The sequence below is a fragment of the Sus scrofa genome, chromosome 3, assembly GCF_054392235.1.
Source record: "Sus scrofa isolate SSC_HxYL_T2T_F1_AM1 chromosome 3, Sscrofa_HxYL_maternal_Yorkshire_Landrace_v2.0, whole genome shotgun sequence".
Lineage (NCBI taxonomy): Eukaryota > Metazoa > Chordata > Mammalia > Artiodactyla > Suidae > Sus > Sus scrofa.
The window spans coordinates 24568477-24587640 of NC_139385.1; the positions used below are offsets into that span (position 1 = coordinate 24568477).

Consider the following 19164-nt stretch of genomic DNA (forward strand, 5'->3'; position numbering starts at 1 on the left):
AAAGTCTTTTTTTTAAATTAATGTATAGTTGATTTTCAGTGTTGTGCCAATTGCTGTATAGCAAAGTGACTGAGTCATACATGTGTATGTACATTCTTTTTTTAACTGTAAATACAAGATTTATTTTTTTATTTGTTCTTTTTTTTGTCCTTTTTTTAGGGCTGCACCCATGGCACATAGAGGTTCCCAGGCTAGGGGTTGAATCAGAGCTGTAGCCACCAGCCTATGCCAGAGCCACAGCAATGCCAGATCTGAACCATGTCTGCGAACTACACCACAGCTCACAGCAACACCAGATCCCTAACCCACTGAACAAGGCCAGGGATCAAACCTGCATGATTCCTAGTCAGATTCGTTTCTGCTGTGCCACGACAGGAACACCAATATTTATTTTTTAAAATGTAAATGAGGCTTTTATACCAAAAAATTCATTTGTTTACGCTGCTATCTGCACAAACATTTCTGTTTTTTTTTGTTTGTTTGTTTGTTTTTTTGTTTTTTTCCTAATGGCCACAAATGCAGCATATGGAATTTCCTGGCCTGAGCCAGGTCTGACCTACACCACAGCTCATAGCAAAGCCAGATCCTTAACCCACTCAGTGAGGCCAGGGCTCCAACCCACATACTCATGGATACTACTTGGGTTCATTTCCACTGAGCCACAATGGGAACTCTTCGTTTTTTGTTCTTTTTTTTTTTTTTTTTTTTTAACTTTTTGTGGCTGCACCTGTGGCATATGAAGGTTCCCAGGCTAGGGGTTGAATCAGAGCTGTAGCTGCCAGCCTACTCACAGCCACAGGAACTCAGGATCCAAACCAAATCTTTTACTTACACCACAGCTCATGGCAACACCGGATCCTTAACCCACTGAGAGAGGCCAAGGATCAAACTCACATCCTCATGGATCCTAGTCGGGTTGGTTAACCACTGAGCCATGAAGGGAACTTTTGGGAACTCATTTTTAAAATTTTTCTATTAAGGTATAGTTGATTTATACTGTTCCTTCAATTTTAGCAAAGTCACTCAGTCATATATGTATATGTATACACACTTTTTTTTGTTGTTCTTTTTAGGGCCACACCCATGGCATGTGAGGTTCCCAGGCTAAGGGTTGAATTGGAGCTGTAGCTATGTCTTTGACCTATACCACAGCTTGCAGCAATGCTGGATCCTTAACCCGCTGAGCAAGGCCAGAGTTCGAACCCACAACCTCATGGTTCCTGGTTGGCTTTGTTTCTGCTGCGCCACAAGGGGAACTCCTGTTTATCCATTCTAAATGGAAACATCTATTGACCCCAAACTCCCAGTGCATCCTACTCCCTCCCCCTCGGCAACCCCAAGTCTGTTTCCTATGTCCATGAGTCTGTTTCTGTTCTGTAGATAGATTCATTTTTGCCCTATATTAGATTCCACATGTAAGTGATATCATATGGTATTTGTCCTTCTCTTTCTAACCTTAGTAGGATACTTCGCTTAGTAGGATAATCTCTGGTTGCACACATGAAATTCTTGATTTTCCGGTTTTGTTTGGAAATCTCAGCTCTAGCTCCTACACTACCTTAATCGAGCAGTGGCTGCCTCGTTTGGAGGGCTTGTGCCTTCTCCAGTTCTGTCCCTGCCACTCACTTTGGACTTAAACCCGACCTGTTTTCCTGGTTTATGTCACCTCCCTGGTCCCTGCAGTCAAGTTTTCCCCACAGGTTTTGGTTGTGAGTGTTTTTACAACACTTTCCTCATTTCTTAGCCTTTCAAATTATGGTAAAACTCTTCCAGAATCTTCCATCGTTTTCAGTCTCTGTTGGAGAAGTTCAAGGGCCTTATTAATAATTCAGGTTAGAAAACCTGCTCAGAGCTCTCCTTATGGCACAGTGGGTTTGGCAGCAGTGTCTCTGTACCTCTGGGATGCAGGTTTGGTTCCTGGTCTGGCACAGTGGGTTAAGGATCTGGTGGTGGTGCAGCTGCAGCGTAGGTCACAACCGAGGCTCGGATCTGATCCTTGGCCTGGGAACCCCGTGTGCTGCAGGGTGGCCAGAAAAGAAAAAAAAAGAAAGAAAATGTGCTCCGAGAGGATGGCCTTCGTGAATAGTCGACTCAGCTAACACAGCAAACATCATAGGAGGTTAGAGAAGCCTCCTCTCTTGCACGACCACAGGGCTTCAGTCGTCCTCCTAATGACCAGATTCCCAAGAAAGTCCACAGAAAATAATATCTCCCCCTTCCTTTGACTCTCTCATGCAGACTGTAGCTAGAAGCCATTCAGTCTTTGCCCTTTGCTGGCCTATTGGCTTTCTCCACAGTTTTGCTACCATAATTTTCTGTATATTTGGTTAACACTTGTGTCAGAATGATTATCTATAATGAACACGCCAGTACTATACTAGGACTTTGATCCATCAATGATGTAGAAATATACGAAGGAGAAAGTAAAGACCTTCCATAATCCCCTCCAACCCAAGAAAACCAGTATTCAGAGTATTTTCCACTGCAGATGAACAGCGTACCCAGGGAAAGGTAAGTATCACATAGTACACATATGAATATAATCCAGTGCCTGTCGCATAAGAGTTTCCATAAATTTTCGTTGAATGAATGCATGTACATCTTGAATAAATACATGTGGTAGTTTAACATGTATTTGTTGATAAATCTGTACTTCTATGTCTAAATATAGCTTTATATATAATTTTAATAATGTGAATAATTTATACATGTTATTTGTGATTGGCTTTTTTCATGTCCTAGGAAATCATGGTTATCATTTCTCATCAGCATATATAAGTCTACTTCATTATTTCTGATTGCTTTACAGTACTTTGTTGCCTGGAAATTCCATTTTATTCAATCTACTCCCTACCGATGGTCCTTTAGATTGCTGTCTTTTTTTGTTTCTGTCTTCAACAATTTGTAGAAAACATGTGTATATGGGCATATTTACAGGAATTATTAGCTCAATGAAGTGTAGATTATGAATTTATTTTCCTTTTATGGCCACACTTGTAGTATATGGAAGTTCCTGGGCTGGAGGTCAAGTTGGAGCTATAGCTGCAGCCTATGCCACAGCCAGACCAACACCAAATCCGAGCCACATCTGCAACCTACACTGCAGCATTCAGCAATGCTGGACCCTTAACCCAATGAGCAAGGCCAGGGATCAACTCCGCATTTTCATGGATACTGGTCGGGTTTGTAACCTGCTGAGCCACATGGGAACTCCTCTGCTGGAATATTTGAAAGCAAATGTTATTTTATTTGTGAATACTTTAGTACGTAAACATTTTTAAAGTTTTATTGAAGTATAGTTGATTTACAATGTTTTTTTGCTGTACAGCAAGGTGATTCAGTTATTATATATGTATATATAAACAGATATATATTCTTTTTTTTTTTGTCTTTTTGCGTTTTCTAGGGCTGCTTTCATGGCATATGGAGGTTCCCAGGCTAGGGGTCGAATCGGAGCTGTAGCTACCAGAATATGCCAGAGCCACAGCAACACGGGATGCGAGCCACGTCTGCAACCTACACCACAGCTCACAGCAACTCTGGATCGTCAACCCACTGAACAAGGCCAGGGATTGAACCCTCAACCTCATGGTTCCTAGTCGGATTCGTTAACCACTGTGCCACGACGGGAACTCCCCAGAGGATATCTTTTTTTTTTTTTTTTTGGTCTTTTTTTGTGTGTGTGTTTTCTTCAGCCATTCCCGCGGCATATGGAGGTTCTAAGGCTAGGGGTTGAATCAGAGCTGTAGCAACCAGCCTACACCACAGCCACAGCAACGTGGAATCCGAGCCACATCTGCACCCCACACCACAGCTCATGGCAATGCCAGATCCTTAACCCACTGAGCAAGGCAAGGGACTGAACCTGCAACCTCATGTTTCCTGGTCAGAATCGTTAACCACTGCACCATGACGGGAACTCCTATATATTCTTTTTCATACTCTTTTCCCTTATAGTTTATTGCAGGATATTGAATATATTTCCCTGTGCTCTACAGTAGGACCTTGATGTTTATCCACTCTGTAGATAAGAGTTTGCATCTACAAATCCCAAACTTCTAGTTTATCCCTCTTCCAGCCCCCACCCTCTTGGCAAAAATGAACTATTTTCTTTTAAACATAGTACCTCACAAAGTGGCAAGACCTCTACAGAGCAGCCACTTTGACCTTGGAATTCCACTCACTGTAACCTTGGAATTCCACTCACTTTGACCTTGGAATTCCACTCACTGTAACCTAGCCCAAGTGGATACTCCATGGTGTATGCAGAAGGATGTTCCTTGCAGTTCCTGAGATGGAGTGACCTTGAAATGCTGCATGTCTAACAGTGAGCAGTTGGCCAAGGTGTTTTATCCACTGCTTGGAGCACTGTGAGGTCATCCCAGAGAGTGATGTCCCTGAGACTGTTGTTAAATAGGAAAAGCTCTCAAAACGAGTATCGAGTGGCCCCATTTTCTTTTTTCTGTATAGAATGTGTTTGTGTGTGTTTGGAGAGAGAGGATGTGTCTATCTTGTGCCCACAGAGGAAGAGCTAGAAAGCTATACACTAAAATGCTAACAGTTAAGCCTGGAAAATGTGATTTTTACTTAATTTTCACTCTCTTCTTACCTGTTTTTTTTTTTTTTCCATAATGAGCATAAATTTTTGTAATGGAGCAAAACAGTAGATTTACTTTAGTTTTGAAAAAGCCACATCTGTTGAAATTATCATCTCTTCTCCCTTAATTTTTCATGAAATTGTAATCTCTTCTTCCACTTACAGACGGGCACACATTGGATTCAACGAGATATGCCATCATTGGAGCCGATCTCCGAGATATTCCTGAACTGGAAGAGAAACTAAAGAAATGTAACATGAATACACAGTGAGACGTTTTTATTAGCCTCTTACATTTGTGATTTCCTGCTAATTTGAGAAAAGGCCAGTTGGAAGCACAGGGTGATACTGTGTACCAGTTTGTTTCCCTGTAATCTTTATCATTGTCATTGCTATTGAGATTAGTTTTCTGAACTTTTTTAGAAGCAAGTTTCCTCAAGTCTGCTTTCCCATGAGAATCACCTGTGTTGCTTTTGTAAAATATGCCCTAGTATTAATACCTAATGTTATAAAGTTGGAGGGAAGATAGTTATATGCACAGAAACATATAATTGTAACATTAAAGAAAGGATTGGCATCCCAAATACATAAAGAATAGCTTTTTTTTCCTTTTTTCTTTTTTTAAAGCCCCATAGACAAATGGGCAAAAGAGAGATGACAGGCAGGTCAAAGAAGAAACTGGCTAGCATATGAAAATGCTATTGAACTTCAGTAGTCATCAGATGAAATATTATTTTACTCCCACCAAGTTGGCAAAAATGTAAAAGTCTGACATAATATTAAGGATTGGCAGGGATTTAGGGGGAAGGGCATGGTCACGTACACTGGGTGGAAGTGGCTTTGGCACAGTCCTTGCCAGGAGCAATCTGGAACTATCTAGTAGAATTGTAACTGTCTGTACCATGGGAAATTGCAGGTCACTGTTGGGCACGTCCCCCCAAAGGTCTGAACGTATGTACAAGGAGGATGTTCGTTGCAGCCTCTGCTTTTAGTCGCAGAATATTGGGAACAGCTTAAATGTCCATCAGAGGGAGAATGGATGAATGTAAAATGCAAGACTTTGGGGAGAGCCCAGAAGCTTAATGTTGAGTTTCTAAAAATGAAATTTCAAAGTAATGTGCAGACTGAGATACTAAATGGTAAAAGCAAAGCCCACAAACACTGTATTTTCATGATTACCTATAAACATTATAGAAGTATTTTTAAAATGGGTCAGAAAGATTCACACCAAATTCCTGAGGGGGGGTACCTTTGAGGAGCAGAGGAAGGGAGTTAGGTGTGTGGGTTTTTTTATGTTATTTTTTGGAGGGCTGCACTGGTGGCTTATGGAATTTGCTGGGCTAGGGGTCCAGTTGGAGCTGTAGCTGCTGGTCTGCACTGTAGCCCCAGCAATGCCAGATCTGAGCCGTGTCTGTGACCTACACTGCAGCTCACAGCAACACTGGATCATTAACCCACTGAGTGAGACCAGGGATCGAACCCAAATCCCCATAGATACTAGTTGTGTTCATTACCACTGAGCCACAGTGGGAACTCCTGAGGTGTGTGGTTTTAGCACAGTGATGCTGGTCAAAATAGATTGGAGTTAAAGAACATGTTCATTGCGGCACTGTTCACAATAGCCAAGACATGGAAACAACCCAGATGTCCATCGACAGATGATTAGATTAGGAAGATGTGGTATATGTATACAATGGAATACTACTCAGCCAAAAAAAAGAACAAAATAATGCCCTTTGCAGCAACATGCATGGAACTAGAGACTCTCATACTGAGGGAAGTAAGTCAGAAAGAGAAAGACAAATACCATATGACATCACTTATATCTGGAATCTAATATAGGACACAAATGAACCTTTCCACAGAAAAGAATATCATGGACTTGGAGAATAGACTTGTGGTTGCCAAAGGGGATTGGGGGGGGGGGGGAGTGGGGTGGGCCGGGAGCTTGGGGTTAATGGATGCAGACTATTGCCTTTGGAATGGATCAGCAAGGAGATCCTGCTGTATAGCACTGGGAACTCTGTCTAGTCACTTTTGATGGAGCATGATAATGTATGTGTAACTGGGTCACCGTGCTGTACAGTAGAAAAAACATGTGTTGGGAAAGTAACAATTGATTACAATAAAAAAAAAACCTATTGGAAGGAAAAGGCACATCTCCATGGTGTATTCTAAGTGAAGATGACACTTTTTGGGAATTTTCTCATGGCACAGTGGTTTAAGGATCTGGCGTTGTCACTGCAGCAGCTTGGGAACTTCCATGTGCCATGGGTGTAGGAAAAAAGACGACACTTTCAGGAATATCTGAAGTAACTCAAGGGAGAGGTTTGAAAGGAAGGTGAGGGACAGGGAAGTGAGGAAAGTCCGTCAGAAAGAGAAAGACAAATACCATATGGTATCACGTATCTGAGATCTAATATATGGCACAAATTTTAAAGAATAGACTGAAGGCAAAGAATCAGTGGCAACAATGAAAGCAATTAGCAACTAGAGGAATCATTGCTGGAGGAGAGGGAAGGGAGGATGGAGAATGGACTGGGGTGAACTAGCCTTTGAGGGAAGGAAAACACCCCCCTCTCATCCCCAGTGTTCTTTTAAGAGGGGAAGAAAGTGGGTAAGGACGGGTGCAAATACAGATAAGCTTTGGGCGATGGAGGGGAGGGAAGCATGGGGGGGGGGGTTAAAGCATGACCTTCCTAACACATCCACGTGAGTATGGCTGTTAATCTCTCTCTCTCTCTCTCTTTTTTTTTTTTTTTTTTTTTTTTCTTTTGGTCTTTTTGCCATTTCTTGGGCCGCTCCCACAGCATATGGACGTTCCCAGGCTAGGCGTCAAATCAGAGCTGTAGCCACCGGCCTATGCCAGAGCCACAGCAACGCGGGATCCGAGCCGCATCTGTGACCTACCCCACAGCTCACAGCAACTGCAGATCCTTAACCCACTGAGCAAGGCCAGGGATCAAACCCGCAACCCCATGGTTCCTAGTCGGATTCATTAACCACTGAGCCATGACGGGAACTCCTAATCTCTCTATTTTGAAGTTCATGCTTACATATTTAGTCTAGAATCATCAACTAGGTCGTCATTCTTAGGATGTACATCTCCACGAGCCCAGAGGTCGGGGACAGCTCTCTTTGACCCAGTGCTGTCCCTCCAGCTTTATTGTCTGAGTTTGTCCCACGGCGTGTTCAGAGAGTAAGGGCTGTGATGCTCTGTCACAGGTATTTATGTGCTTTTTTCCTTTGGGGAGATGCTTCAGTGGGTCACGTACTGCAATGGGTAGTGTGCTTCCTTTTAGCAGAAGGCAAGTCTTGACTTTCCAGGACAACACTGGCTTTGTCAGGGGCACATGGGTGTGTAAAGGTCAGCAGGAGGGGCCTGGACTCCTTCCAGAACAAGGATAGCACATGTCCTGGGCTCTCACCCTGGGTTCCTGTCTCTTCTGCTTTCTAGTTGTTTCATAAGGGACAGTTTTGTTTTCTTGTTATTTTTAAAAATCTCTTTGAGCCTTTGTTTCTTCTTTTATGAACTGGGCTAAAAACTGATCTCATGAGATGATTTTTTTTTTCCTCCCTCCATGCTCACTTTAGGCCTCTATTCAGATAATTTGTTCTTTTTTAAATTTATTCTAGAGTTGATTGACAATGTTAATTTCTGCCATACAGCAGAGTGATTCAGATGTACATATATACACATGCTCTTTCATACCCTTTTCCATTATGGTTTATCATGGGATGTTGAATATAGTTCCCTGTGCTCTGTGGTAGGGACTCATGAGGTGCTTTAGAAGTAACACGTGTAAAAACAGTTGAACAGAAGTCGGCAAATAACAGGCCCTGAGTCAGTTGCGTCTGACTCTGACTCTGGCTGTGAAAAGCAAAGGTTCTGGTACATGTGCTAAAAGATGAAGGATAATCAGGTAAAAATTGGGCTAGCTGTTGTTAGGGACGTTGGCCTCTCACTTTTGGAGAGCTACAAAATGGGCCAAAAACAATTGATGTAACAAGTTTCAGAACTGTGTATTTTTCCTTGTGGCTTCATTTGTGTTTTCTATTTTCCTTTGTGGGCTGTCTTGTCTTTGCTTTTCTTTCACTTATATTTTGAAAAGTATAGCTCCTCTTTTTAATATTCCTCATGGCTGCCTCTTAAAAAATAGATGGTAGAAATGTCTAACTTTTCATTTTCAAATAATTCAAACCTACAAAAAAAGTGCAAAAAGAGTATAAAAATATCTCGTATAGCCTTCTTTGCCTGGCTCCCCAACACGTTAATATCTTATGTAAATAATGGCTCACTTTTGCATTAAAAAGATTCTTGAAACGGTGTTTCTCTACTTACCAACCTATTAGATGAGATTTTGGAACTATTTTTCATTCATTCACTTTTTCTAATCATTTTTGTTGCTATAGTCTCGAGTTTTAGACTGACGACATGTTACTTTTAAAAAGCACTTTAATGTTTTTCTTTCTGATTTTCAACTTTGTTTGAAACTCAGACTTAGACTTAATTCTTTTTCCTTTGGATTAGTGTCCTCGGTTTCTTTGTGCCGTATCAGGTTGAGAATAGAGAGCCTTTTGGAGATGTACTTTTAAAATAAAGTTATATAACATTTCACTATCAAAAAAGAACAACAAAATAAGAAAATCCAGACATGCAAAACAGGGGGGTTGGTTCTGTCAGGTCAGAGCCAGAGTTTACCTGTGGATGGCCTTTCTCTCCAGTGGCACAGACAACATGTGTCCACACACTGAGTCCACCTGGACCGGTTTTAATTCTGATGGGAACATACACTAGACCTTGACCTTGAACCTCTGTACATCTCAGTTTCCTCCTTTGAAAAGGGAGACTAATAACAGAACCGAGAAAATGTTAGCAGGTGATGGTGTTGAAAACCATATTTTATTGGTCTTTTTTTAATTTTTTTTTGCCTTTTCTAAGGCTGCTCCCATGGCATATTGAGGTTCCCAGGCTAGGGGTTGAATCGGAGCTGTAGCCGCCGGCCTACGCCTGGCATAGCAACTTGGGATCCAAGCCGTGTCTGCAACCTACACCACAGCCCATGGCAATGCCGGATCCTTAACCCGCTGAGCAAGGCCAGGGACCAAACCCTCAACCTCATGGTTCCTAGTCAGATTCATTAACCACTGCGCCATGATGGGAACTCCCAGTTGAAGACCATTTTTAAACAAATCTCTGAGCAGGGAGTTCTCACTGTGGCTCAGCATAAGCGAATCGGACTAGTGTCCATGAGGGCGCGGGTTCGATCCCTGGCCTTGCTCAGTGGGTTAAGGATCCCATGAGCTGTGGTGTAGGTCACAGACGAGGCTCGGATTGGCATTGCTGTGGCTGGATATAGCGTAGACCAGCAGCTACAGCTCTGATTCAGCCCCTAGCCTGGGAACCTCCATATGCCATGGGTGTGGCCCTAAAAAGACCAAAAAAAAAAAAAAAGTCTCTTAACAGTCTCATTCATTTCTGTAGTTTTAGCTGTTGCTAGTGGTTCCCTTGGTTCCTAAAAGAGCAAATATAAAAAATAATTCCTAGTCCTACTACTCAGAGGTAACCACCTTCACAAATTTTTGTATCAAAAATTATAAATATATTTTATCTTTAAAATGTGATCATGCTATCTATGCACATGGTTTTAGAACTTTTAAAAGAATCAAATCTGTCTGTATGTATATGTATATATATCATGTACGGATAGTCAATTATTTATTCACTCCTTCATCAAATAGTTGTGGATCTACTGTGTGCACTAAAGTCACGAATAAAACAGCTTATATTATGGTGTAGGAAAAAGAGACATTAAATAGCTAATTACAGTTGACTAATTATTCTTGAGGTACCTGCTTTGAAAAAGTGTAGGGGGAGCACATAAGAGGCCATACTTGTTTTTTTTGTTGTTGTTTGTTTGTTTTGTCTTTTTGCCTTTTCTAGGGTGGCACCGGCAGCATATGGAGGTTCCCAGGCTAGGGGTTGAATCAGAGCTGTAGTTGCTGGCCTACGCCACAGCCACACCAGATCTGAGCCACGTCTGCGACCTACACCACAGCTCACAGCAACGCCGGATCCTTAACCCACTGAGCAAAGCCAGGGATCGAACCCACAACCTCATGGTTCCTAGTTGGATTTGTTAACCACTGAGCCACGACAGGAACTCCCATAGAGGCCATACTTGAATTTGGGAACTGACCATGGATAGCGTTCACGTCAAAAAATGCAGTTTTTGTTTTTTGTTTTTTTGTTTTTGCTTTTTTGGCTACACCCATGGCATGTGGAAGTTGCTGGGCCAGGGATTGAACCCATGCCACAGTTATGACCCCATGCCACAGCTATAGCAACAGCAGATCCTTAACCTACTGCACCACAAGGGAACTTCCAATACAGTTCTAACACATTACGCTTACAAGCTGCTGTCCGTCCTTTGGATGGATGCACCATATTCTTTCCAAGTACTTTCTTGTTGAGCATTTGAGTTTACACAATTTATTCTAAGACCACCACTTGCTTTGTGGGAGAAACAGGAACCAGCCATGAGGACCGTCGATATATAGGGGCAGAGAGGGAAAAGAGAATCTAGTGAAGAACTTGGAGAAGGTACAGTGAGCAAGCCAGGAGTAAACCAATGGTGCTTACATAATGTGGGGATGCCAGGGCTTCCTTTCAAAGATTAGGGCTTTTAGATATTTCCGTAGGCGTTTATTGCTTTTCCTGTTTCACCATTTGTTCATTACTTTGGGCCTGTAAATCAGAGTGCCTCGTAACTAATAATGTAATTTCCTGAAGACTGTTCACGTTTTTATTTTTTCCTCCTTTTTTCTTTCTTTTTTGGCCACCCTGATGCATATGGAGTTCTCAGGACAGGGGTCAGATCCAAGCTGCAATTGTGACCTGTCCCACAGCTGCAGCTGTACCGAATCCTTTAACCCACTGTGCCAGGCTGGGGATCACACTTTTGTCCTGGCACTTCAGAGACGCTGTCCGTTCTGTTGTGCCATAGCGGAAACTCCTGTTTTCAATTCTTGATAGTAAAAGCTTTTATAAGAATTAGATTCTGTTTAGTGAATATCAGTATATCTACATTATGTCAGTCCATTTTCGATGTGTAACAAATCCTTCTAAACTCAGTGTTTTAAAACAACCCACAATTCAGTTGCTCAGGATTCTGTGAGTTGACAGTTTGGGCTGGGCTTAGCTGGGTTGTTTGTCTGCTAGGGCCCCACTGTAGCCAATGTCTCGGGGGTTTACTCACATATGGACAGCAGGCAGGTCTGCCAGGCTGCCTCATTCTCATCCAGTGGCCACCTAGCTTGGCTTCATTCCCATGGTGGCTTCAGGTTGCCATGTGCAGCAAGAGAGTGAGCATCTGTGTGGAGGTCATTCCCAAGCTTCTGCTTGTGTCATGTTGGTTGCTGGTCCATTGGCCAAAGCCAGTGATTACCCCAGATTCCAGGGGAAGGGAAATAAACCCCACTCTTGAGTGGGAGCATCTCCAGTTTCCCGTGACCCCAGGGTGCTCACTGGGGAAGAATTTGGAGCCGTTTTCACAGCCTGCCTCTATTTAATGATTTCCACCAGCAGGACAAAAATTATTGCTGATTGGCCACCGTGTAAAACCTTGGGTCGTGGTACACTGACGGTCGATGTGAAAACCAGTACTTGTGGTTTTCCTGGGGGCATGAACTGCCCTGCCAGTGCTGCCACCTGAGTACAATCAGAGGGCCCCATTTTGCTGAAAAAGTATCTATGTGTCTTTTTTTTTTTTTTTCCTTCTCTTAGATTGCCTACCCTCCTGGTGGCTGAATGTGTGCTGGTTTACATGACTCCGGAGCAGTCTGCAAACCTTCTCAAGTGGGCCGCCAACAGTTTCGAGACTGCCATGCTCATAAACTACAAACAGGTAAGAGGAAGCAGGAGAAGTGTGCCTTCTGCACGGGACTCCAGTGGTGGCTCTCCCTCCCTGCGCACCCTCGGAACGGGCTTTGTCTGATTCTTTTCCTTCTGCTCTGGCCGCTTCCACGTCTCCTTTGTTCATTAATTCCAGCAAACCTGGTATTCCTGAGTTCTTGACTTCCTGCAGACTTGTAGCCAGAGTTTTTGGAAACTCCTGTCTTGGCTCTCAGGAAAGCTTTTTGGAGTTCTCATTTTGATCCATCAATAAGATGTTTGCTATAAAGTCACAGATGGTGATGGAGGGAATTTTGGCCACCATCAGGGTAGGGGTAGCAAACTCAGATGCCTTCAGAGGCAGGTAATGATGCAGGTGGAGGAGGTTGGCCTGGTGCAACATAGAGTGGAGTGGTGGGGATTGTGGTAAACTGGGACACCCATGTCCTGTTTTATGGGATGCCCACTGTTTCGTTCTAGCCAATTGTCACCATGTGGGGTGAGTTTAGAGTTGCCTGGACTCCCAGTTTTTCAAGAGAAGTTAGAAATGCAGGATTTTAGCAGTTCGCGTCATGGCACAGCAGAAACAAATCTGACTAGTATCCATGAGGATGCAGGTTCAATGCCTGTCCTTGCTCAGTGGGTTTGGGATCTGGCATTGCCATGAGCTGTGGTGTAGGTCACAGACAGGGCTAGGATCCTGGTTGCTGTGGTGTAGGCCAGCGGCTGTAGCTCCGATTCAACCCCTAGCCTGGGAACTTGCATGTGCCGTGGTGTGGCCCCAAAAAGCAAATAAATAAATAAATAAATAAATGAATAAAGGGCAAAAAAAGAAATGCAGGATTTTAATGGAAAATTTCCTTATTTCTAAAATCACTGTGTTAGGCCCATTGCCTTTTTTTCTCTCTGATCTAGTGCTGAAATTGGTATGTTTTAGACTTTGGGACTAATTCGGCTTGCATCTGAATCCTGGCCCTAACTCTTAATGTTGGCTCTGTGACCTGAGGCAGACTTGCTTGGTGGTCAGGAGTCCATGTTCTGGAGGCAGATTGTGTGACCTGGACAACTTACTTAACCTCTCTGTGCCTGTTGCCTCATCTGAAAAATCTGAAAAATGAGGATAATAATATCCCGACTTCATGGTTAATAAATGGGCTAATATGTACACAAGCATTTCTGGCATTGTTCAGCTATTAAGTAAGCTATTAATTAGTTAGCTGTTATTTAGCTCTTTCTGAGCCCCAGCTCCTTGGGGTTTTTCTGTTTTTGTTTTTGTTTTTCTTTTTGGGGGTATACCCACAGCATATGGAAGTTCCCAGGCCAAGGGTTGAATCACAGCTGCAGCTGCTGGTCTACACCACAGCCATAGCAATGCCAGATCCAAGCTGCGTCTGTGATCTGTGCTAAAACTCACGGCAACACCAGATCCTTCACCCATTGAGCAGGGCCAGGGATCGAACCCACATCCTCCTGGATACCAGTTGGGTTCATTATTGCTGAGCCACAACGGGAACTCCACCCAGTTCTTTGTTTTTAAAGGGATAGACTTACCTCTCAAGTCTAAGTAATTCAAATTAAATTTGGCAGCAATGTGGGTGGGCCTAGAGAGTATCACACTAAGTGAAGTAAAACAGAGAATGACAAATGTCATATGATGTCACTTATATGTGGATCTAAAAAAAATGATACAAATGAACTTATTTACAAAATGGAAACAGACTTGCAGACTTTGAAAACAAACTTACTGTTACCAAAGGGGAAAGATGTGGGGAGGGACAAGTTAGGAGACTGGGACTAATATATACGTACTACTATGTATAAAATAGATGTCAACACGGACCTACTATATGGCACAAGGAACTATACTAAGTATCCTGTAATAATTTATATGGGAGCAGAATCTGAAAAAGGATGGTTATCTGTATATTTATAACGGAATCATTTTGCTGCACACCTGAAACCAATACAGTATTGCAAACCAACTATAATCAATATAAAATAAAAATTGAATTTTAAAAACACTGTTGCTATTACAGCAAAACCCAAATTGGACAAGTGCATGTGTTAAAAAAAAAAGTGCCTTCCTCTCTGGATTATTATGGGAATTCATGAGATGTTGAACAGCAGTGGACTGATGGTTAAGCACTGAATACATGTTAGCTGCTTTTATTGTTCATCTTAATTTGAGTTTATTGATTTTATTCTGTTTTGTTTTTAAATTTTATTACAGATATAGGCAGTAAAAGGGCCTTGCCCAGCATTACGTCTGGGCAAGGTCTGGGGCTAGACCTTGGTCTCTTGGCCTCTTCCCCGCCCACTAAGTCCAGGTTCCTGTGTAGGTGTTTCTTGGTTTGGTTGGTTTTCTTTCCTTCCCTCTCTTCAGCTGGAGGCATTCCTCAGACTCAGACTTCTGTTCTGGTGAATGGATATAGTGGCGGCTGGCCTCATCCATCCTCGCCTTTGATGTGGATAAATTTCGGTGACCTGTCTTTGCTTTCAGGATGCCAGACCTGGGGATAAGGAATTCCACTTCCCACGTTCTCACTCATTTCAGATGTATACTTCACTGATTTTCTGCATCTCTGTATTCTTTCATTCAATTCAACAAGCTGGGTTTTTTTGTTTTGTTTTGTTTTGATTGTCTTTTTAGGGCCACACCCGAGCATATGGAGGTTCCCAGGCTAAGGGTCAAATTGGAGCTGCATTTGCCAGCCTATGCCACAGCCCAGCAACACAGGATCCGAGCCTTGTCTGTGACCTATACCCACAGCTCACGGCAGCACTGGATCCTTAACCCACTGAGCGAGGCCACAGATCAAACCCTCACCCTCATGGATACTAGTCAGGTTCGAGCCTTGGCGGGAACTCAACAAGCCTTTATTACATCACACAAGAGACCACAGGTTTTTGATTAGAGACCCGGTCACTTTGGAGCAGGCCTGGGAATGTGCCAGTTTTTAGTTTGTTGACCACAGCTGTCCCTAGATGGGACATTTTGTGAATAATAAGCTTTTAACGTAGTTTACTATTTCCTAACAAATACAGAATCAGCAGCAGCCCCACGTTTGTCGATTGCTCACGTGTCTTATATTATTTTTTAATTAGTAAAATGACAACACCACATGGATAATGATTATTTCAGTAATGACGATGATTGCAAATTCTTAGAATTTGATTACTTAGGTAGCAGACACATTAACTTCTATAACTGCTACAGCAACCCAAAAGGTAGGTACTAGTTCTATCCTAGTTTTCCAGTTGAACCAAGTGATTGCTGTCTTCGTCACAGCCTCATAGCCGTCAAGCCAGGATTCAAATTGGGGCAATAAAATGACGGTGGTTGTGTTCACAAATGCACGTCTATCCTGAGTGAATAGTGCAGTCTGTCATTAGTGTCACATAAGCCTCAGGTATGCCCCCAGCCCAAATACCATTGGTTCTTGTCCTTCAGTGTTATCATATGACACTGGGAATCATTTTACATATTGTTGAAGTGATGAATTTTTGATACCTTTTATGTGACAAAGCAACTGTATGTGCTACAACAGTGTGCATATGTTTTGTTTTGTGACAGTTGTGCATAAATATAGATAATGAGGATGAGTTTTGCTTTTTAGGGCCGAACTTGCAGCACATGGAAGTTTTCAGGCTGGGGCGGAATCCGATGTACAGCTGCCGGCCTACACCACAGCAACGCTGGATCTGAGCCACACCTGCAAACTACACCACAGCTCACAGCGGCTCATGGCAATCCTGGATCCTTAACCCACTGAGCAAGGCCAAGGATCAAACCCGTGTCCTCATGGTTACTAGTCTGGTTCATTACCGCTGAGCCACAGGGAGAACTCCATGTACATGTTCTTTTCTACCTCACTCTTTAAGAGTTTATCTTAGCAGTCGTTTCATATCTGTCTTTTTATCTTCCTTTCCTGTTTTCACAGCTATAATGTATTTCATTATATGAACATGCTAGAATTTATTTAACCTCAAATGATGGGGCCCTTAAGTTCTTTCTAGATTCTTCCTATTAGACTTAATGCTGCAGTAAGTGTTCTGGCATCTTTGCATATGGTGTGAGGCTATGCATAGGAGAGGTTGCTGGCAGTGGCGGGCCCGGGCTGAGTGTCTGCAGTGAATGGTTCCTGCCCAGTTGCCCTTCGAGGGGCTCTCCCCGTTTATGCTCCCTTGGCACCACGCTCAGGATTCGGTGACCTGCACTGGGTATTATCAGCTCTGACTGGCTAGAAACCAACTGCTGTTGCTTTATTTTGCTATTTAAGAAACAGCGCCCCCTGTGGTGGTGCCCAGCCCCGTCTCTCCCTTCCCAGGTGAACATGGATGACTGGTTTGGGCAGATCATGATTGAGAACCTGCGGCGGCGGGAGTGGAGACCTGCAAGTCGTCAGAGTCGCAGGTCAGCGGGCTGAGACCGGGACGTCCTCTTGCGCCCACCGAGGAAGGGCAGCCTCCCTTCCCAGAGAAGAGAATGTGTGAATCCCTCACAGCAGCAGGGCTCTCGTTAGCCCCCGTGCATCTTGCTGGACACCCAAGCCCTCTGCTGCCGTCTCGGGGTGGAAAATGGAAACGTACATTTCCTACCCCTGTTATTTCAACTTTCCATCACACCATTTTTCAAACAAATGAAAGTAGAGGGAACAGTACAATGAACACCCGTGTCCCATCAGCCAGCTTCAGAACTTAACATTTTGTCATTGTCTTTTTTCTTTTTCGGGCTGTGTCTGTGGCATATGGAAGTTCCCAGACTAGGGGTCAGGTTGGAGCTGCAGCTGCTGACCTAGGCCACAGCCACAGCAGTGCCAGATCTGAGCTGCATCTGCCATCCATGCTGCAGCAGGTGGCATGGCCAGATCCTTAACCTACTAGCAAGGTCAGGGATGGGAACCGCATCCTCATGGATACTCATCAGGTTCTTAACCCACTGAGCCGCAATGGGAACTCCTCATGTCATTTTGTTTACCCTCCCTCCTGCAGTTTTTGTTGGTATTGTTCTTGGAATATCTTAAGGCAAATCCCAGCCAGTAGGTCATTTCCCCCATAAATACTTCAGTCTGAACCTCCTGCCAGTAAGGACCTTCCCCCTCAGGATAACAATAATACCATTGTCATACCTTACAGATCGACACGAACGCCTTCGTAGGAGCATCTGACCCAGCTCACCTCCAGTTTTCCTCAACCATCTAAAATGCATTCATCATTAGTGTATTTGAATCAGGATCCAAACATGGTTCCCAATTTATATTTGACCGATGGGTCCCTCCAGTCTCTTGGAATCTATCATTGTTCCCTCCGCCTTCTGCCCCCTCCACCTTTTATAATTTGTTGCTGAAGGGACACGTCCCACTCCTGCCCGCATTTCAGTAGGTTACTTTTCACACGGCTTATGTCATGTTATCCCTAGGGCACTTGAAAAACACTGTTGCTCATGGGACGGTTTCTTCCTTTGTTCCTCTTTAAATAGACTTCAGTACCTTTCCCCCCAGTCCCGCATTATAACAGCACAGCTTCTGTATAGAAAATGGAACAATAAGAAGGAGAAAGATGGTGGGGGCCAGAATGGGCTTTAGAAAGAGGAGTCCTCCGAGGGGAGCTCTGGTGCCTGTGCAGAGTGTCCTGTGTCCCACGACAGCATGTTGTCATCTCCACTTCTCTCCACTGCATGTTTTAGAAAGAACGGCTCCTGTCCAGTGGGTGGGAATCGGCTTCAGCCGTGGACATGGTGGAATTGTACAGCAAGTTACCTCGCGCGGAAGTGAGCAGGTATGGGATTGGCAAAGAGTTCACTCCTTGCCAGGTAATTGTGAATGAAAGGCGTAATTGTCTGCATCCTTTAATTTTTTTTTTTTAAATCCTGAACTAGACTTATTTTGCAGCAAGTTAACCTACTGCTAGTGTTGATTAAACATTGATAACACCTTGAGAGTAACTCATTAGCTACTAACCAAGATAAGGTTTACTCCTGGATTATCTTAGTGGAAATAAGCAATTCCACCTCGGCTGTGGAAATCTTGCCTAATCCCTGTGTTTTGGAAGAGGAGGAAAACGATGCTGCTCAAGGGCTCCTAAGAGGGAAAACGTCTGTTTAAGGATTTTTAAGTGGACTTTCCCCTCATTATAAACGAAATACATGCTCATTGTTCTGAAACAATTTTCAAGCAGCGTAAAGTACGTGAAGTGTAAAGCAGTTGTGCACTCTGTAGCTGCACCCTCCAAAGACAGTTGCTGTGAATAAATTGCAGTGTATCCTTTTTCTTTGGGAATGTAGAGATAAATATTTCTTGACATCTAGATGTGTGTTTTTTGAATCAGTAGGTTGATGTGACATGTATTGGTCTGTAAACCACCATCCTTTTTGTGGCCACGCCCATGGCACTCGGAAGTTCCTGGGCCAAGAATTGAATCTGCACCACAGCAGTGACCCAAGTCACAGCAGTGACAGCACTGGGTCCTTAACTGCTGAGCCACCAGGGAACTCCCTCACCATCTTTTTAAAAAATTGAACAATCGATTGTATTTATCTCTGCATGTCAAGATGTTCAGGGTTACCACACCCTGTTTAGTGCTGCGCGGTGTTTATATCGATGTGTGGATATATATATATATATTAAAGGCAATAAATTTTAAAATTGAGGCACAATTGACACACAACATTAGT

General features: G+C 43.3%; 1 protein-coding gene across 1 annotated transcript in view; it reads left to right on the forward strand.

Moving 5' to 3' along the window:
* Positions 1 to 19164, forward strand: part of LOC100626661 (leucine carboxyl methyltransferase 1) — a 50668-nt gene that overhangs the window by 22366 nt on the left and 9138 nt on the right. The window contains 5 exon segments of the mRNA XM_085017265.1: positions 4763 to 4865; positions 12384 to 12504; positions 16820 to 16868; positions 16871 to 16905; positions 18178 to 18269. Coding sequence (XP_084873391.1) covers positions 4763 to 4865; positions 12384 to 12504; positions 16820 to 16868; positions 16871 to 16905; positions 18178 to 18269 — 400 coding nt within the window.